The following is a 21,959-nucleotide window of genomic DNA, read 5'->3' as shown; positions in this document are numbered from 1 at the left end:
AGCAAATGGTGAAAATGAAAGTAAGAGGCTTGGGTGGGAGAAATAAAGTATTTCCTGCCTGCTTTTGTTCAATCAGCAGGCAGAAAACATCTTCAACCTGGGTTGGTGGGGAAAGATTGCTAGCCATACCCAGGTTGAAATAAACAGTTCTGAGGATTTTTGAGGGGAGACAGCTGTGTGTATTTCTTCCCCAAAATGGTTTTCAAAACATCCTCAAGATGTCTTATTTCTGGGGTGCGACAACAGCCACGGTTTAGTTCTTGTCACCAATCATGTCAGGCTAAACAAGGCCCAAGCCCTAGTCTCAAGGCTAAACTAAGGGAGACAGAGAGATCTCTTTAACATTTTTTCTTTAAAGCAGCAGTGGAATGGTACTCCGCATTTCATTAAAAATAAGGCTAAAAAAGCAATGATATAGAATTTCCCCATGATATAGAATTTCAAGGCCTATTTGTGCCGCTGGATCCAGTTACTGAGCTGAAGGGGAGATTTTAATTCAATTATTTGGGTTTGCTTCACCAGTTTGCAGTGAAGGAAATGGCTGCATGAGACACCTCATGCTTAAACACACGCACCGACCTCCTCATCAAGCTTCATGCTGCTCATCAATCTCCACACCTCCCCTGAAGGGAAATGCTGCACCAGCTGGGGATTGTGGCCGGAAGCTCTTCATTATACAGCCAGTTTTCTCCTGCAGAGGCAAGAGGAGTTTAACCCTTTTATTATTCTAAGTTAAAATGTGGGTTACCCCCTCTCCCCATGCAGTTTTTGCAGAACAAGAAGTCCCAGTGTGAGAATCTGTCCTGGATTTTCTAAGGACCAGACAACCTTACACCTTACTCAGAGCCTCTTTTGCTGCAGTAGCCACATGCGCAAGTGCTGTTCAGTTGTAGCCAAGTTACGGTGATTCCCAGCAAGAGCCTTCCAAGGCAAGTGGAGAAGCAGAGGCGATTTGCCATTGCCTTCCCCTGAAATCTTGCTTGGCGATCTCCCCTCCCAAGTACTGATCCTGCATAGCCTCTGAGGTCTGATGAGATGGGGCTATACCATGTCACCTTCTCAGTGCTACAGTTGGCGTTTCTGAAATAATGCAGAGATGCAGGCCGTTTGCAGAAATGGGGTGGAGAGGGGAGAAGAGTACGAAGGCAGGACCTATGAATCATACAAGGGTCTCTTTGCAGTGAAAAGCCCACTTCAGGGGGAACCGCAGGCGGTATCAACACAGCTCTGATTCTTAAAGCTCCAGTATTTCTTCTGTTAAAACAGGCTAAAATCAAAATCCACTTTATGTGCTAATCATTCGGTGATTTTTCTTGTGCTGTTTTATTTTTCTTTCCCAAGTGAAAAAAACAGTCATAGGAGGCTAAAATTAGATGAAGAGGGCAGATGGGGGGGGGAGGGGAGAGGCCTCATTAACCTTGTCCCTTCTGTCTGTCCTCTCAAATTTGTCCCACCCAAGCTGTCTCTCTCTAGATGTAGGATGAAAACATGGAGATATTAATGGAGTGAAAAGCAGCTTAAAGGTGAAGAGGTTACAGTTTTGGGTAAACAACGGGCAACAAGGGAAAGACTCCCCCCCCCCAAATGATTTCATTAAAAAACAAAAACAAGGTAATATCACATAATTTCCTATTGCATCTAATTTGGACCTATAGAGAGATAGAGATTGTTTTGCATCCGCACATCTTTGGATATTGTGCTACCGCAACTGCTTACAGCCATATTCTCCTGTGTGGATATAACAATCTACAAATTTATGTGTGTGTGTCTTTAAAAAAAACCTATAGCACAATATCCAATGAGGGGTAAACAGGGTTGGACTAACCATTAGACAAACCTCAGTAATTGCCCAGGGTGTCTGATTCTGTAGAGTACCAAAAAGTCCCACATTGCACTCCTCCTGCCTTCTGGGCTCAGTAGCCCCCCTCACATTACCAACATGCCACCTGCAGTTGTATGCTCAGCAGGTCTGCCCAAGATACAGATGAGAGGGGAAGGGGGTACTGCTGCTGTGTGCCTGCACCCACCAGCTGAGGCTGGCTGCATGAGAGGAGCCTCATTTGGCACCCTCACCCCTGTTTTGCCCAGGTGCCAGCAGCTCCTGTGTAGACAGCATAAAGGAGGTTAAGGGGTGGGAGAAATAAGCACTGATTGTGGCACCTGACAGTGGAGCTGAGACACTTGCAGACCCAGGAACTTCGCCCACATCTTTTCTTCCACAACAGGTAGATGAAGGTAGAGGGGCCACACACCTGCCCTGGGGAGACCCTGCAACAGCTGCAGGGTACAGCTCAGGGAAGTGCAGCGCCAGAAAGTAGGGGTATGCATCATTTTTTTCATCTTTTTTTTTAAAGCCAAAAAAGAAAACTTCTACATTGGCCTGGGGGGGGGGGGGGGGGCTTCTTTGATGCGTTTTGGGTTTTTAAAGTTGAACCCAAAACATTTCCATCCAGGAGAGCTGTTTGCATGGATCGGGTCACCCAAACCCTAAAAACAGGTCTCCCAGCTGGCCCACCACCTTCAAAGCCAGCTCTGATTTCAGATGCTGCAGGGGAAAGCTGGGCTTTGTTTTGGTGCAGGACTGGCCTGAACAGAATGAGTGAGTCTGCTTCCTTCTCCTTTGCTCTTTTACCAATCAGTGTTTCTGGCTCAAAATCTAACTCCTACTGATCTTTGATCCTTCTTCTAGGTTTCAGGTTGGGCTTGGAATTTTTTTAAGTCACCCAAACATTTATCTAGTAATTTTGCTTTTTTACACACCCCTCTCCCCTGGTGCATTTTAATTTGAAATGGGAACTGCGGGTAGGAGAATGGCTTTCAGGGCAATCCTAAACAGGTCTACTCTGTTTTCTCCCAGGAAACTGTTCTTAGGATTGCAACCTCCTGCAAGGCAAATTTCCCCTACACAAGAATTTAAAACTATTTCTTTATGTATCACTGAAGGTGAGGGCACAAAAGTCATAGTCTGCCAAGGGCACCAAAAATCCTTTGGCTGGCTCTGCGTGTGGATGACGCTAATTATAAATTAGAGTGTGACGCCCTCCAGAAGACTTTAAATATTCAACAGGCAGCTCTGGAATAATTCAGTCTTGAGATGCTGTGCGACCTGTCTTAGTTTTTTTCAGTGCCTGCAATACACACATATACAATTTGTTTCCAGAGACACAATCACGGGATTGTCATAGTGAGTAACCGTTTGTAAGCCCCAACATGAAACTGCCTGTTCATTTGGGCCCTTTTCTCGATACTCTCACTGTCTACACCAGGATGAGGGGAAAGACCCTGTGAAGTCCTGTTGGCTCATGATGCTATACAATGAGGAGGAGGCTTTTCTACATGCTGCTGACTTGCATCAAATTAAATGGTATCAATACAATTCTTGCTAGCCACCTTGAACAAGTATATTGAAAAAACAAGTACTTTAAAGAAATCCATTAAAGCTTACAGGACCTTCACGTCTGCCACCAGTGGCCAACGATAAGTATGAATTGTTAAGAGAAGCTCAGACACTAACAGCAGGTAAGACTATGCCCTGGGGTCAGGCCAAGGATTGCTGTAATGCCTTCTGAGCTCCAGGGTGCAGTCTTCTTAGCAAAATGAAAAGAAGAATCAACGGCTCTGAACCCACCATTCAAGAGGGCAATAAAGAGTCATGTACCACAAAACTTCACACAAGTTAGCAAGGATGAAGGAAGAGAAAAAGGGAGAATATCAGCCTTTCAGCAGCACTACAAAGAATTTTTCCTTGACTTAACTATGGATTCCCCTACTGTTTGCCTGAAGTGCTTACTTCTGTCTGTACCAGCAGAAGCACTGATTCACTGGCAATGCATGCCCTTCATTAGCCAGGACTGAGGCTTTCTATTTCTCTTGCCAAGAACACAGCTAGCTATTCATTACTTGCTAAACAATACTGAGCATCTAAGCAAGCCTTCAACCATGGAAGAAAACAAAGGCTCTTCTTGTGGCCCTGAAGCAATTAGTTACCCAGACAAGAAAAGCACAAAAGACAAAGGGCTTAAGTATTTGCCGGTTGGACCTCATATGTGACCTGATGGATTCGGAGTGTGGTGTTATTATGAAAACGCAGCACTGTATGCCTCTCTCCAGTTTAGGCCTTGCTACAGCGAACCATTCCAACCTGTACCACTTGTTGTCCATTGTTTACCGACCCAAATTAACATACAACACACTATTCCTCTATGTTGGCTCCCAACAGAATAGTGTGCTCAATGTATCCAACCCTACCCCCAATATCCATGCTGTAGATTGCTGACCTGCATTTGTAGTCCTTTCAGCCATCTGGCCCAGCTTGGTTATTTCCCTAAAATGAGAATTCAGAACCCCCCCCCCCACACACACACACACTTTCAGCAGCTTTGCTGGCCAGAGTATCTTTTTTTCTTCTCAGAGGACCTTTTTGAGAATGTTAAGAGTCAAACTTCCCCTTCCACTTTCCACCACATTAATAATTCTTCTATCTATAGAATTAGATAGCTTCATTACATCCTTATCAGTCTTCAGTACGGCTTCAATTGGCTATGCTGATGAAAGCTGATGGGAATTGTAGTTCCTGAACATCGAGTACGCAGACTTTACCTCTTTGTAGCTCAGAAGAGCCTCACTGTGCATGGCCACCTTGGCCATGCTGACAGAGGCTGATGGGAATTGTAGTTCCTGAACATCTGGAGTGCCGCAGGTTCCCTACCCCTGATCTATGGGTTAGCACCTCTTTGGGGTAGATTACTGACTTTCAGGTTAAGTACATTTGACATGTATATTACTTTAATTAGCCATTTCAAACTCATGTGGGCATTTATATATATATATCCCTCCATAAAAGTCTTAGATTATTTTATTCTTTCTCTTACAACATATTGAGCCGAACACCAGTAAGCCCATGACTAAACTCAATTCAGAATGACTTATTTCAGAGTCAGCTTGCATAGTGTCAGTCAGCAAGCTGACCGAGAACAAGGTGGGTAGCTTTAAGCAAGTTGGAACTTGGGATAAAGATAAATGCTATTCCAGAAAATTATACTAACTTCCTATGGGTTTGATATGCCAAGTCACTTCATCACAATTGCGAGCTACCAATTCCATGGCCCTTCCCACACTCACAATTGGTTTTCCTTCTCCATGATGAATTGTCATTAGCTGCTTCATTTCCCACACCAAGTGCTCAGCTTTCCGTTGATTAAAAATTTAACGCAGCTCAGCTGGATGCTTGCCTTTCCTTCACTATGCAGCCAAGAGCTTTGGCAATACACCTCTCTGAAGACATTTGTTATTATTTGTAAGTAGATTAGACAGATGATATTCTATCTAGTATTTTGCAGCATAGAGAGTTAACAAGAGTGAGAAATCACTGGCACTTCACGGCAACCCAGACTAAAAAATTTTAGTTTTAGTCTGGCCTTCTGAAACATAGCATCATGTACACTTGGATTATACCCCTTGTTTTGTGACTATATAAAGCTTTACCCACTATCAATGGGCATTAGAGTTTTAATCTCCTTAATCTTGGTGAAAATCCTCTGCTTGATGCCAAACATGGACTTGTCCAGTAGCAGCTGGTCTCACTTCTTGTCAACACAAACTCTTTCCAGGTTCATGTTAGTTCAACAGAACTGGATCAGCTGTCCCACTGAACTATGCTACTAGCTTGCTCACATTTGATGAATCACACCTTCACAAGTCAAATTAGGCTCTTGTACAGACAATCATCAGGACAAAATGGCTACTATAAAAGTGTCAAAATCAATGGGCCATCTCTTACAATAAACTGGCCATTTTGGATATAAATACCAACAAATAAGTATCTCTTGACTACTATTTTTAAGAACCAAATGCTCCATCACTCCAATTGAATGATTACTTGTGTTCAATTAACATTTCTGGGATGTTATCCATGCGTATGTTTCTATGGAAAGAGCCCTGTCCCTAAATTAGCAGACTTCAAGCAGCATGAGAACTTTCAAGCCAGGTCAAGGCATCACAACTGTGATCTGCAAGTTCTAGAACTCTTCCAAAGAAACATGGAAATTATAGGCAGGAAGCTAGAATGAAAATTTTTGAACACCTTTAAGTCCCATCTTTATTCCAAGAAAATGGTACCCAGGTTGGGTAGAACTGGAAATGCCACATGGTCAAGGCTGGCAAGGATATACAGATGTGAAAAGGGAGATAAATGGGGCAACCTTTCATGAACTATTTTACAGTTGTTTAGGCAATGTATATCCCACTTTTCTAGAAAACTGTTCAAGTTGCCCTACTAGTAAAAACAATATAGTGAGTTGGAAGAGACTGTTTTGGCCTAGAGTTTGGCCAAGATGCCCTCTTTGTTCCATCCAGGTTTGAGAAATTCCTAAGACACCCTTTTCTTGAGAAGACCAAGTCTTCTGCTGTACCTTCAATGAACACCCAAGTGCCTTTTTTTCTTTCAACAGAAATTGAGGGGGTTGTTTTTGCAGCTAAATATGTTCTCCCAGTGCAATATTTTTGTCCAGATCAACTGCACATTTTGGCGAGGCTCAGAAATATTTTCTGAACTAAGCTGCTGCACAGCTGTAGAAGATGCCACTATCCACCAGTTTTATTTTTGTCACCCTTTTATTTCCTGTTAATCGTCAAGTCTTAAATTATGAGTTCTTCAGAGTCAAAAAATAGCAAAACATGTAGACCGGTCCTTAAGTGATACCATGCTTGAATTTACACCCAGCTGCCATTAACTCTTATAATCAACAGGAAATGTAAAGGAGGGGGAGGGGGAAGAGAGATAATGTGGTTTCATGTTAAAGACAAGCACATAGAAACCAAAGATATAGAGTCTCAACATTAATTTCTACTTTTTAAGTTCAGCGGACAACAAACTCATTTCCTGCATGAAAGACCATGTTCTGCCCTGCTTAACACTCTAATTCTTACTCATTTAAGATCTGAATGCTTGCAAAGAGTTGCACATATTTTTTTTAAATGATAAAACATAAATATATTTAAGAATGATCCTATTTCTTTTGCAGTCATTGTGCTGCACATGGAGGCTTTCATCATTAATGCAAGAAAAGGAACTACCATCCTCCCCACTGCCATTCAAGGTGAACCTCCTTTCTTGTAGGGAGGTTATGAACTGTTACAAGGGAAACAGGACTGCCCATGAACTAATGGATAGCTCTTTTCTGGCTGAAGAACACAACAGTGCCAGTGGCTACAGCTCCTGCCCAGGACTTGCTAGTAGCACAAACACAAAGAACTTAGGTATATCCTTCTTGTGATACTGGTAGCCCTGTGTCCAATCTCATGTATGCTCTGCTGCCACATCATTCATTCTTAAATTCTTGGAATGAACCAGTCCCAAGCCTCAAAGGATTCAGTAAGTAATAGAATGATGCCTGCAATTCAGCAATACCTCAAAGAAAGTCCACCACTACCAACATAGTTGAACTTGCAGCATTTATCAAAATGAAACTAAATTATTCTACATGTTTTATTCTGCATTTTAGAAAGGCACCAGCAGGTCCACAATGCAGAAGATACCATCTGTAGGCAAGCTTACAGATCAAGCCCCCATACCAATTCATTAGGATGATCTGTGGAACCTCCCCAGCAGAAAGATTCTGAATTTGTGGGAATGTCAGCATTTGCCCTGTAAATTGGAACTTTTCCAGAAAAAGAAAAAGAAATCAGAGAAAACTTACCGGTACCACTAACTCCTGAACAACTATGAACACAGTATCCAGGAACTAAATTAAATCGCTCAGAAGAACAATATTTGCTATGTTGTTCAAGCCTTTAACCCCTTCGCATAGAGCTATATTCTTTCCAGCAAAAATGGATCAGTCCAGCAAAGGAGAAAGTGAGCAAACCACCCCATTCTTAACAACCAAATTCCTATGCAGTGAGCCAGACCAAACTGGCTGACCCTGTCCAGAGAAGGAGGAATGCATCCCACAGATCCACACCTTCAGCCTGAATGATATGTGCCAGCTAAATCATCAGTGTAAACAACTTTAAACAATTTGAATCAGTGTAAACAACTGTAAACAATTTGAAACACAACTGTTGCTGCGTTGGGGGCCACAGGACAAAAAACAAAATAAGCAAGGAAATATTTTTACAAATAAAACCAATGGTGAAACAGGGCAGGCATGCATGATTCACAGCGCTCTGCGGGTATTCAGCAAACAAGGTAGGGAGACTTCAGAACAAAGACAAGCAAACGGAACACTTGACTTCCATTGGCTGCAACTCTTGTTTAAAGTAGCAACTTATAAAAGTAAAAGCTTAATTCCACAAGTTACTGTAACAAAGAAATGTTAACTATTACAATCCTCATATCTCACTTATCTTGGTACCGATGTACTGTTTAAAATCCAGATAAAATATAGAGGGGTGTGCATGTGTGGCGTATGAGCTAAAACCTTATGTTTTCAGAATTTGCATGTGGCCTCTGAACATTTAAAGTAAGGCTAACATGCCTGATCCATTTTGACCAAAAAAACAGACCGTGCTACAATTCAATTACCATGGGTTTTTAGCTGATTCTTTGTTTTATGGAATACTCTGCTTTACCTGGTTAACACAGCCCCAGTTTATAATAATTGTACCAAGAAGGCCTAGAAATAAGCTTCTCCTGATAATAGGCTCAGACAAAAAATGTAACTTTTAAAACAAAAAAATTACACAGTACATTTATGAGCTAGATTTGACCCCAGTAGCCACTTGCAGATCAACAAAATGGAAGTATCTGACAAAGTGACTTCCGACTCTCAGAATCTTTTATCCTGGAAATCTTGCTAGTCTTTAAGGGGCTACTAGACTCAAATCTTGCTCTTCTACTGCAGACTAACAGGGCTACCTATCTGAAGCAATATATTTGCTACTCTTTCTTCATTTAACCAATTGGCAGTGGTGGAGTTAATGTGCACTATTGTGCAAGACTGTCAGTACCTGTAGAACAGTGGTTCTCAATAATCTGTGGGTTGTGACCCCTTTGGGGGTCGAATGACCCTTTCACAGGGGTCTCCTAAGACTCTCTGCATCAGTGTTCTCCATCTGTAAAATGGATAAATGTTAGGGTTGGGGGTCACCACAACATGAGGAACTGTATTAAAGGATCATGGCATTAGGAAGGTTGAGAACCACTGCTGCAGAACATAGGTGTCAAACTCGCGGCCCTCCAGATGTCATGGACTACAGTTTCCATCATCCCCTGCCAGCATGATGCTGGCAGGGGGTGATGGGAACTGTAGTCCATAACATCTGGAGGGACGTGAGTTTGATACCTGTGCTGTAGAATGTTATCTGGAGAGCAGTAGAAACTGTGCTCATAAGAGGTTGAGCAGGAAACATCTCCAGGTTAAGTATTTTGCTTTTCTCCATGAAGAGGCCCCAAACTCACAATCACCACAATATGTCATATTTACTCAAAAAGGAGGTGTCTCCAGCTCAGTTACACATTTATATGAAGTTCTTCCATTCTGCCACTGGCTGGTTCCACTGGATGGTGGTGGGGTTGCCAACCCATGATTCAGTTGATTGATAGAACCAAATCCCTGCAACTGCCTAGCCTAGGCTTTTGGCCTATTTGCTGATTTGATTTCAGACCCACATCACTGATGACCAGGGCCCGCCCTTGCCTCTCTCTGCCATAGTGCCTGTAGGAGTCAACTGAATTGTGGGATTGAAACTTAGCCAAGAAGCATGGAGGAAGAGACCAGTCAGCACACCCCATCAGCTGGGTCATGTTGATCAATGCTCTCTGATCTGAATCTAGAGAAGGGCACTAGGGGAAAGAGGAGGGAAAGAGCTACAGCAACAGGGTTCTCATGTGCCCTCAGGTTTTGTGGGATATGGAGCAGGGAGGCAGGGAAGATGGAGGCTTGCAGGAGGATGACAATCCATGCTGGGTGGCTAATCTTTTAACCCTCAATCCTTATCGTTCCTAACCAAGACCAGATCTAAACACACAGAATTTATTTATTTTTATTTATTTATTGGTTCCACTTTTATACCGCCCTCCCCCAAAGGGCGGTATTGCCTCTCACTTCTGTAGCCTTCTTCTGTTATTTCCCTCACTATCAGAATTTAAATAGAGGACCCTTTGAGAGGAGATATGTATGCATCGTTGGGGTGTTGAGTGGTTTCCAGGCTGTATGGCCGTTTTCTAGTAGCATCTTCAGGATCCTCTGAAGATGCCAGCCACAGATGCAGGTGAAACGTCAGGAGAAAATGCTACTAGAACATGGCCATACAGCCCGGAAAACACACAGCACCCCAGTGATTCTGTCCATGCAACCCTTCGGCAATGTATTCATTGTTGTTTACAAGGCATCATATAAGGGAATAGTAGAAATAAAACATGAGGAATTAATCCTGAATTAAAGGCCATTAGTGTATGTTACAAGTCCCTAAATTTTCGTCAACATTTTTATGCCACCCTTTGTCCAAGGAACTCTGAATTGCATGCCTGGGTCTTCCCCTCTTCCATTCTACCTTCACAAGCCTCTGAGATAGGTCCCAGGTTCAATCCCTGACATTCTCAGTTAATTAATATCTGCTGATAGATGCTAGGGAAATATCCCCAATTACATGATACCATGAGAAGCCACAGCTAGTCAGAAGAAACAATACAGGGCTAGAACTGATGATATAAGGCAGATTCATATGTACACAAAGATCAAGGACATGAACTTTAAAGTCAGGTGTTTTTTTTTTTTTAAGGACAAGCATACTGTGCTGTTTTGGTGGCCCAGCCAGTGCAGCGATGGTAAAAAGTACTACTTTTCCATACTGCAAATGTTCCAGTTTAGGCTTTATTTTCCTATACAGACTCATCTCCACATAGGGAGACTGTGTGCCACATTAAGCAGTTCCAATGCTCTCAAGCCTTGGACATAGGTAGGTTCCTTGAGACCATACGGCAACCAATATAACAGAAGTAGCCCAAATTAATAACTAGTAATTCTAATCCTGGTTAAGAAGACAGTTAATCTTTGAGTGTTTATTTGTTGCCATCCATTTTCTCCACTTGACCTATACTACTTTTACAAGGTTATTAATAATCTCTTGCACACCTATGAGCAGAGCACTATGGGAGTTGTATGCTTACTTGAGGCTTCAAGGAATGCAGATTAACACCAGGAAAGGGTACTCTGGTCTAAATCCTTGATGTCCCTCCCAGCTCTATGTTTCTAGCTTCATAATTCATTCTGTCCATGTTGGCTTGACAGAGTGTTCCATCAGAGGGACTTACTCTCCTGTGTGCTGTAGCGACAGAACAACAAAGTACTCCAAAGGTGAGAGGGAGCAGAACACTTCACCAGGTGCATCATCTTTGGAGAGAATGTGGACAAATAAGCAAAAGCTATGTTAATATTACTTAATTACAAGAAAGGACACTCCGTTATCTGCAGAAATCCCTGTATACAATCAGGCTGTTAATTGGCTGCCTAATTATCTACTTGAAAATTTATGAGATCCCAGATTTTAATGCTAGACTTGATGCACAATTGCCTCTCTGATGAACAGTGTTGCCAGTGATCCATAGAGAATCATGCCTATATGCTATGAGTAAAAGAACCCCAAGGTACAAACAAAACCAACAACATGCTCCCTGTTGTGAAATGAAAATCACAACAAAACAGAACCAAAAACCATTTATTTTATCTCTGTTGTCAAAAACAGGTTATTTTCCAAGTCCGCCACACCATGTTCTTCTGCAGCTAACAATATGGCATTGTATTGCCGGAACACTTCAACCCTCAGTCCATTTTAGCTCCTTGTAACCCACCAGACTGATCTAAGACATCTCTGAGGTAAGCAGGTGGAAGATTGCGCATGACCTAAAAGGAGTTTATTCAATTTTGCAGGTCTACTAACAAAATAACGCTAGTCTTCAGAAAAAGAAGGCAGTGCAAATGAAGGTGTGGCAAAATGTGCGACAGCATCTAATTACAGTCATTACTAATTCAAAATGCAAGTTTTTCTCAAAGCTGAGAACCCACAAGATTCAGAGATGGAATTTTCAGTGTACGTGGATTATTTTCACTCAATAGGCTCTGATTTTTAAAAAGACATAGATATTATTTTCAGAATTGGGAGGTTTCCCTGAACCTTGGTTTGGTTAAATTCACTCTTAAGTCTAAAAACTTGTAGTAATTTAGGCTATAAAGTAGGAAATCAGCAGCCTTTTAAAAAATCACTGACTGTTGCCCTGACCATCACATTTTATGTCAAACCTATTCACACATAGTCCTTAAATCTCACCTCCAGGCTATGCCTGCTTCTGCTTACTTTGCAAAATCGCTAATACAGGCTTCATATGTTGGGACATGCTCTGATTACTGAAGCACAACATGTACTGTTCTCCACAGAATCTTATCATGAAGGCTATAACCCAAACATTGTGTGTACTGAGGCCACACAACTCCAAAGGACCAACCAAATGTTCACTAAGATAAGTTCTAACATTTATGAGTTAAAGCTCAAAACAATCCCATGCAAGAATTCTAGAAAAGCCCAGTGAGTTCTGTGTTGTGCACATCCGTGGTCTCTTTTCAAGAATTACGTTGTCAGGATTCCCAAAACTACCAGCTTGAAAAAAAGCCCGAAGCTTTATAGCTCCAAACTTTTTTTGGGCCAGCTGGCTGTTTTCATTTGTGAGGACAAATGAGTTGTTAAACGTTTCCTGTTTATCTCCGTGGGGCAGCACCAGAAACTGAGTGTGTGTTCGTGGGTAAGTTATTTCTCCCACCCGTTTCCTTGGTAAGGAAATGCATCCCTGGGAAAGCAATACAAACTTCTTCAGTCACTCAGGGAGACTGTGCAGCAGCAAGAACCCTGCATCACATCACCGGAAGAAGGAAGTCTGTATGTTGCTGGTCCAGAACATCCTTGGGTGGTCATAGGATATCCAAGTAATTCCTGCATCCTAGGTTGGAAAATGAGATACTGGTAATCTATTGCGTCTAATTCAGCCCTGGGTAGCTAATTCCTTTTAATTTGCATTGAATACGCGAAATGGACTGGAGGGCAGGCCAAGACCAAACATTCAAACCATACGTTTGTATCGGGAGGGGGGTATTCTTGCTGACACACCCATTTCTCAACTAGTTCTCCACCTCACCTTTCACACCAGGAAGAAGAAAAACATGCTGCCTTACCAATACCTTCTGTCATTGAAGAACTTTTGATATCTCAATTTCAAAAAGAACTAATAAATGCACAGGAGCCCTGAGGCATGGAGTGGTAAGCTATAGTACTGCAGTCAAAATCTGCTCACAATCCGAGTTCAGTTTGGATGGAAGTTAGTTTCAGGTAGCCATCTCAAGGTTGACTCAGCCTTCCATCCTTCTGAGGTTGGTAAAAGGAGGATAAACTGTAGATAACCAGAGAAGGCAATAACAAACCACCCCAAAAACAAACTCTGTCTAGTGATGTGTGGTCACCCCATGGGTCAATAATGACCCAGTGGGAACCACCTTGACCTAATTCATTGGTGTCAAACTCAGGCCCTCCAGATGTTCATGGACTACAATTCCCAGCAGCCCCTGCTAGTATGGTTAGTAGTGGCCCTACTGTGCATGGGCTGATGTGGAGTAAATGTAATCCATGAACCTGAAGGGTCATTGAGTTTGGAGCACCTATGACTCCACTGAATTGTGTAGCATGAAGGGAGCAGTTGATGGTAGATCTGGACAGTCTGAGGAGGAGTGTAGCAGACTGCTTTAATGTCTTCAATTACTCCTTCTGATGTGAGGAGCAACAAGCTGCCACTCCTCGTGACGTTGCCTCCTGTTCCAATCAGAGCTGATGTTTCTGATTTCCTCAGATTTTATCCCTCCTCCTGGCAAGTCTACTAATGTTGACTTTTGTTTTCCACTATGCTCAGCCTCTAAAACTCGGATTCCTTCTCCTCCATTAACTATCTCTGGTTATTTCCAGGTTATTAAATGCCTCTGTTTTCATTTCTTTGAGCTCCATTACTCCTCATTTTGATCCCAATCCTCTGAGCATCTAACATTCATTCCCCTCCATCTGAACTTGAACTTAAGTCCCAGTCACTGGGACAAGCCCTTGCATCAAATGTTACCCTTCAGCCTTGCATACAAATTGAAAATCAAGCAGCAGCATGTTCTTCCCAACACACACAAACAGCACAAAATACCCTTAGTCCTCACACTGCCCACTTTAGTATTCTCTTCAGTACACTACAAGTATTTGATCAATTTCAATTTCATTTTCTTTTTAACTTATTGTCCTTGGTCGAAGAGCAAACATCTTACATCTGGATAGGATTTCCAAAAGTGACAGCAACTACAACTTCTGACATTCTAAGAGACCACCACCCATATTCAAGAACCACAGCATTAAAAGGTAACAGGAGCATTCCAAAAATTCAAGGAAGAGGGATTATTTATTTCACTATTATCAATTTGGCAGTATTGCAAGATTACTAAATCCACATGGGTGCAACATGAAAGAACTATAGCAGTTGACCCTGAGAATCTTGAGACCTTTGTCATGGAATGTTGGTTGTACTCTGAGGTAGCTTCCTCTTCTGTATGCTGGAAATATCTATAGTTACCCTTCACCATGCAGCGTGGTGAATTGCTGTCCAACCACAAGTAAAATACAAGCTAGCAGCAGCCAAAAGGACATTTGGCAAAGGTTCTAAGGGCTTGATAAACCCTTGGCCTTTTCTCTCCTCCTCATTGAAAGGCTCCTTCAACCAAGAGGAAGGTTAACAGAACTTCCCACCTGGAGAGAAATAACCTTTAAATAGTCTCAACTAAACAACTTTTAAGTAGCTGCTACTAAAGATATGAACACACAGTCCAATAGCCCTGGGCCTAACACTTCCATCTCCCTTCCCTAGTGAAGCTAAACCTACATATGCATAACTGGAATGAACACATTCTTCCCTGGTTTATTCCTGCCTCTGCCTCTCTCCTCTAAATTATGCCAGATCTTGGACTGCAAGCCCCTTTCAACTGGAAACTTGTCATCTTGTATTCCGAGGCATCAATTCATGTCCCATTCTAATGGACTACACTAAAAAGAAGACAATCACTACTGCTTGCAACCTTCAGAACCAGCAACTTCAGCCAAATCAGACACTGCAATCTTCTCCCAATATAATAGCTTCCAGAGAGGTAACAGTGCTAATCAACTGCTGTAAGGAAAGGAAAATGTCTACTGGCATGGCACAGACCAACAGATAAAGTGCATCTCACAGATGCAGCACAGTGCATTTGTTAGCCTTTAAGGTATCAGTAGACACTGGTCAATGTGGGAACGTTTGGGTTCCCTTCCTCTTTGCTCACCATATTTTTGTCCAACTAACAGCCTCAGCATCTGCCTAAACCAAGGGATATGATGCCCCTCTGAGGTATGGGGCCTCCCTTTCCTTATTCCCCACCTCCTAGTAGCAGTCTAATTGGAGGAACAGGAATGCATTGCTGAACAAACCATCTCTTCCAGGCAACTGAGTTTCTCCCCACTTCCAGCCACCACTCTCTCTCTCCCTATTGCCTGGGGCACCTGCCCCCTCCCCTCAATCTGGCCCTATCCTTATACTGCCTCAAGCAATACTAGCACTGGACACACTAGTCATACCATGTCAAAGGCTTGTTTACCTGCATACATTCTAACGCAATATATGCTGCCATATGCATTTACACTGGCAAAACTGGGTTGTCTCTACACAAGAGAATAAATGACATTAAATGGAGAAGTCAAGCTAGTAGGGGCACATTTCACCTTTGCTGGACACTCAAATCACATACTGACGAAGTAGAAGTTCAGTAGAAGAAATTCAGTAGGCCATACAAGTGAGAAGATGTGTACCTGGAATTAATATGCAGATTTGACACAACCCAATTTGGGATGAAAAGAGACTATGAGTGGTTGGTTCATTACAAAAACAAAACAATCGCTTTTCAGATCTGTAACATTCAGATTACTTTTTCAATTAACCAGCAGCTGGAGTGGTCCACATTCAGTCTAACTGATCATTTACTCTTGCCTGCCTGGTTGTCATCTGTGCTCTGTGATAGAACTCTAGGTCTTCTGCTTTCTTTGTAACAGCTCTCTTCTTCTCCATTCATTTTTAAACCTTGTACATGTTCATAGCTATCTATATGTCAAGTGAATGTAATCTTTTGTGGATCTGATGAAGTTGCCTCAGAGTCATCAAAATGCATGTAGATAGTCTTTATTAGTTTTTAAAAGTACTTTAAGATTTTTTATTGTTCTGGATACAAGTGACCACACAGCTAGCACTCTGGAATTTGTCACTAGACTCAGTTGTGTTTCAAGATGAATGAGAACTACTTCAAAAAAATGTTGCGCACCTTAATGATATACACCTGACCACAATATGACAATCTTCTTGGACAGATTTATGGAGAAGTAGATCTATGGCTACCAATCTTGATCCCCCTTGATCTGAGATTGCAAATGCCTTAGCAGACTAGGTGCTCGGGAGCAGCAGCAGAAGGCCATTGCTTTCACATCCTGCATGTGAGCTCCCAAAGGCATCTGGTGGGCCACTGAGAGTAGCAGAGTGCTGGACTAGATGGACTCTGGTCTGATCCAGCAGGCTCTTTTTTATGTTCTTACTGGTGCAGTGATAGGTGAGGAAAGATGATCACAAGGCTGACAAACCCCCTGGGAGATTTAAAAAGCTGCACAGTATTAGAATCACAAAACATTTACAAGCCATGTTCTAGAAGCCACCCTATTTATGTTAAATGTAGATACCCAAAAAATGTAGATGAGTTACATCCCTATCTCATCAGGTTTGCAGCAGCATCTATATAAAACTAACCACATACACAGTCCTTTATAAAGCAATATAAACTAAACAAAGGGAAAGGTCTCTGCCCTAAGGAGCCTACAATCTGCATGGGAGATAAGAAAAGAGGTAAGACTAAAGGAACAGGAAGAGACAACCAGAGTTATATCATAAGCTTATACCAGTCTGGCTATATAAAGGTGTTAAAGGATTATAGTCAAAGACATTACAGAAAATATGGGCTTGGAAGAGAAATGTAAATGAAGCGAAGCTTGCCCTCTGCTATTGAAAAAAACATTTGACAAGCAAGACTGGAGTATGTGCAATCTGTCTCTTCCCACCAGTCAGGAACAATGGGACAATTACAGTTCCAGCTGCACACAGCCTCAAGTCCAGCATGTGTGTGTATGTGTAATGTGTGTGTATTGGAAGGAACAGATAGCACAGCAGATCTCAATAGGCCCTTGTAGCATTACATTAATTAAGGTCAAACTTATTCCAGATTCAGCACTGCCAGCATGATCTGAGAAGGGAAGTTTGTCCTCTTTCCCCCAACTCTCAAGGGAGAATTCAACCAAATAAGTTAGTTTTTACAAACAAGAGAAGATTCACAGATTGATATATAGGACCCCTAGAAGTGCAGTGTACTCCCAATAAACTTAAAGTCATGGTTATTTAAGCTACCTTTTGAGGGAGAAGGATATATTTATATATGTAAAACCTCTTCAGAAATTGTACACAGAGAGCATCTGTGCAGAACCTCCAACACCCATGTCCCTGGGCAATGCTGTTGGTACTGTATGCTGAATACGGAACTAAGGAGGCCTTATTTAAATTCCAAGTCTATTTCTTTTCCTTCCTAATTTGATCTATAACATATCATCTCTTCCCATTTTCTCTTCTAGATATCCACATGAGAACTGACTTAAACGCCACCCCCCAAGTAGTCATGTGGTCTTCTGGTTCTGAAAACCTACCATTAGAATAAAGCAGATCTTGGGGCAGGGAAGAAAAGAAAGAAATGTGAGCTGCCTGCAAATTAACTCCCCCCCCCCCCAATACAATCAGTGCACAGCAGACCTCGCTGGCAATGCCTATGCCATACTTAGTTGTGAAACTCTCTACTTGATTCCTGTAATGCTCAGAAGAAAGGTGGGCATATAAATGGTTTAAATAAATAAAACCCATCAAAGTGGAAATTAGCTATACTAGGTGGGGTAATTTCCAACTAATTTGTTCCCAAGTGAAACTACATACAGGCACATTAACAATAAATTGACAGACTAAAGATTCCCTAGTGAACTGAAAAGAGTTGCCAGATGGGTCATTATCATTAAGGGATGCCCCTGGATCTCTGGAGACCATACCTTAATAACAATTGAAAAGTTTCAGCTACCCATTTCCACTTAAGTTTCTTAACAATTTTAACACAATTCCTATGCTCAAAAATGTCATTTGCTAGAAAATTTTATCAGGCAGTCTCTCTGCCTCCCTCCCTTAAAAAAAAAAGTCCTGCCTCATTTCAATGCAGCCCCCAAAGTAGCAGCAAAAATCCAGCAGTTACTGCAGAATGTAGCTAAACCCTGAGGGAGACAAAAAAGTTTCAAGAGGAACAGTTAGCAGAGTATAAAAGCCAAGGCATGTAGAAGACCAACACCTACCTCCAGAGCTCATGTTCTGCAAAGACAGGAAAACGCAGGCACTCACACCATGATTTCTTAAGCCAGATGGCTAGATAGTAAGTAGCAATGGGTGTGTTTGCATCTGTGCGTGTGTGTGTGTTTGTGCGGGTGGTGGTGGGGGGAGAGGTGGAGGAATGAATTACAGTTTAGTTATCCCCTCTCTTTAGAATGCAGAGTACACTGTGTGGGAAAAAAGGCAAGGAAACAGAGCTCATCAGAAACAGAACTTCGCACACTCGGCTCCATTGGCCAAATATTTACAAAGAGATAGCTGTGAGGCACAAAGCCCTTTTCTTTCCACAGCAAAGAAATCTGGTCAAGGCATGGAAACTAAATTCCCCATTCCCTCCTTCTCTCTGCTTCCAGGTTCCAGACGGTGGGGTTCATCACCTTTTCTCCAAGTGGGGCTAAGCAGAAAGGCACCCCCTCCACACACACACACAGCTCAAGCATAGATACCAACAAGAGTGCATAGAAAAGAACAGTCTTTGCCCACAACCCCAACTGCCTTGCCATAAAACAGACCACAAAACACAAGGCTTTCTCCCTTTCCTCTAGTCCCCCCTTTCTCCCCCCCTGCACAAAGCTTAAAATGGCAAAGCAACCTGAGTCAGGAAGTGGGGGCGGGGGGAGCAAGCGACCTATCTGCAGCACTTTATAAAGAAGCAGAAAAAGTTTGAATTATTTTAAAGAACAAAGGCAGTTTTAAGGAGACTCACCCAAGCAGCTGAAAACTCTCTTATTCTCCTGGCTATGTTAGCTGAGAAGACCCGCCCTCTCCAGGGTCACATGGTTCAGAATGCTAGTCAACGATCAAAGGAGCATTGTCACTGTGTGAATAATGAGCATCCCACAGTGCAACGGAGGTAGGCAGTAGCTGGAAGAGGGGGATAATTACTGCCCAGGGGTGCAGATAGCCAAGCAGAATCAGCAAAAGAAAGGGATAGGTTTTAAAAGAAGTGGTTGCACAAGTCAGGCACAGTGTCTCCAGGAAGGCGAGAGGAAGTGAATTCAGCAGCTGAAACAGTCTCAAGGCAGACTTAAGAAATGAATACCCAACCTCAAACGTCTTTAATCTTACTCGTTTCAGTGGGATCTGAAAGTCCATATATTTAAATCTGCAACTTTGCATTCCTATGCACATTAAGACTTACACTGAAATAAGCTTCTATGGGATCAAGCTGCATGCCTTTCCCTATATGCTTGCCAAGTCATGTATGGTCTGGTCAGGATGCAACATGAATATAAGCATGTTTATTCAGAATATTGGGTTGGGGGTGGGGGGGGAAGAGAAGGTCTCACAAATTGCTCAAGGTAGGGCTGCAACCCTAGCCAAGGGAATAAGTTACACTAAATTCCTTAGCAAACATGCACAGCATTAGAGAGGCGTACTCCAAAAGTGTGAGTGCTTACTCAGTGCAGAGGGTCTTGGGATTCTGCGTGTGGTCCGAGTCACACACCAAAGTCTGTGAGATGTGGTGGCAAAAAAGTTTGGGCTTGCTTTATTTAGCTATGACGGCACATCAGGCACTGCCAAAACTGCATCACAGGGTTGACGTAGGTCTGAGTTGTCCATTAATAAGGCCACAACACATACATGCTCCCCAACAATTCCCCAAAACAGTCAATATTTATCTTTTACCTATTTTTATTCTGACTTTCCTCTAAGGAATTCAGAACAGCAATTCTGCCTACAAAACAATGGAAGTGAGAGCTCAGTCACTAAGTCCACCTTCTTGCCAGTAGGGGATCAGACCCATGTTTTCCAGATAAATTAGGAATTACTCCATCAAGTTCTCACCAGCATGGGCCACTGGGCTGACAGAGTGGGCCGGGATGGGAATTGTAGTTCCTGAACATCTGGAGAGCCGCAGGTTCCCTACCCCTGGTATAGATTGAATTCGAGTCATCCCCAGTCCTAGTGTAATCACTAGCACCACAACCTCAGTGGGGAATCACAGATAGCAGGAGTGAACAAGTCACACCTATCACTAGTTTCAAAGGGCATGAATAGCAACATGGTGTTTCCATGTACCTCCAGGGTTTCCCCCATCTTTTCTATGGAATTGGCATACTGTTAATTGTTACAATCTGTGTGACTCTGTATTCCAAAATTTGTCAAAAAAAGAAGTCTCCAGCCTCTTTCTTTGCCAAGATATGCCTTTCCCCAATAGAAAAGCCTAAGAGGAGTTAGTTTAAAAAAATGAAAGGTGGAAATATAGAATACCTAACAGAAAGAATGCTATAATGATATGCCAATTGTTGATTTTTTTAAAGCTGTCCTGTGGCAGGCAAATGGCCCCTACAGGGGACTAGACAGGGAAAATGCATAGAAATTGCCACGTGGGAAGCCTTCTTGCCATTGTACTAAACCTGCAGTCACAATTGCAATAGGAGACTTACCCATCTGGGAAACACCTGGGCTAGCAGATTTGTGTGTGGGGTGTGTGTGTGTGTAGAGAGAGACCAGGAGGCTGGCTAGCTTGATTGGGTGTCTTAGCAAAAGAACAGGACTGAAATGTCGAACTATTGTGATATGATCCTAGGCAGCGTTAGGCAGGCTCAAACTATCTGATCTCAATGGGCTTAAGCCTGCCAAAATCTACATATCACGAGGTTGCTAAGTATAAATCTCCAGTCCCCGAAGTTACTGTAAATGAACAAGCAATGCAATCCTAAGCTTGTTTAATTATCAATAAATTCAGTTGAGCTCAGTGGGCTTTCTTCCTACAGTAGGTGTCTTTAGGAGTGCAACCTTACTTCCTAGCAAGCACGGTTAGAATTGGTTTGTAAACAATTTAATTTGGAGTAAATATGCTACACTTATCGGCCATCAAAGGAACAGCTCTAGAAATACTAATCATTGTGATAAAATAGAAGGCCCTTTCAAGAAGATTTTTCACCAGTCAGGATCTCCCCTAAAAAAAGATAGTATTCACACTACTGGGTATACATTACAGGTGGAAAGGTACTGGCCAGATATTAGGAATTTTTTTTACAGTAAGAGTAGTTCAATGGTGGAATCAGCTGCCTAGGGAGGTGGCGAGCTCTCCGCTGGAGGTCTTCAAGCAGTTAGCTGGATGAACACTTGTCAGAGATAGTTTAGGTCCGTGGTGGCGAACCTTTGGCACTCCAGATATTAAGGACTACAATTCCCATCAGCCCCTGCCAGCATGGCCAATTGGTCTTGCTGGCAGGGGCTGATGGGAATTGTAGTCCTTAACATCTGGAGTGCCAAAGGTTCGCCACCACTGTTTTAGGTTGATCCTGCATTCAGCAGGGGGTTGGACTAGATGGCTTGTATGGCCCCTTCCAACTCTATGGTTTTATGTTTCTGAGGGTGGGGGGGAGCAGGCTTCTGTGTGAAGAGGAATTAGGAAGATATCTGAGAAACAATTACTTTGGCATTTGATTTCTTTGTATGGTATAGTAAACTAAATATGCATTCTGGAATTAACATGAAAATAATAAGTTTGGGG

The 21,959-nt window shown here is 42.5% G+C and overlaps 1 protein-coding gene across 5 annotated transcripts in view; it reads right to left on the bottom strand.

The window, feature by feature from the left end:
- Positions 1-21,959, bottom strand: part of SEPTIN9 (septin 9) — a 264,354-nt gene that overhangs the window by 39,617 nt on the left and 202,778 nt on the right. Inside the window, exon 1 of one of the 5 annotated variants that reach the window (XM_048487834.1) lies at positions 19,200-19,320. The exons of 3 other annotated variants lie outside the window; for them this stretch is intronic. Coding sequence is in view for 1 of the 2 variants with exons in the window: in XM_048487833.1 (XP_048343790.1) it covers positions 18,460-18,472 (13 nt within the window). In the remaining variant the exon portion in view is untranslated. Of the gene's footprint in view, positions 1-18,459; positions 18,897-19,199; positions 19,321-21,959 lie in introns of those variants that run through there. One more of the 5 variants, XM_048487833.1, reaches the window with a different exon arrangement.

This window comes from Sphaerodactylus townsendi, linkage group LG03 (assembly GCF_021028975.2).
Source record: "Sphaerodactylus townsendi isolate TG3544 linkage group LG03, MPM_Stown_v2.3, whole genome shotgun sequence".
Classification (NCBI taxonomy): Eukaryota; Metazoa; Chordata; class Lepidosauria; order Squamata; family Sphaerodactylidae; genus Sphaerodactylus; species Sphaerodactylus townsendi.
This window is presented reverse-complemented; position numbering and strand designations above follow the sequence as displayed.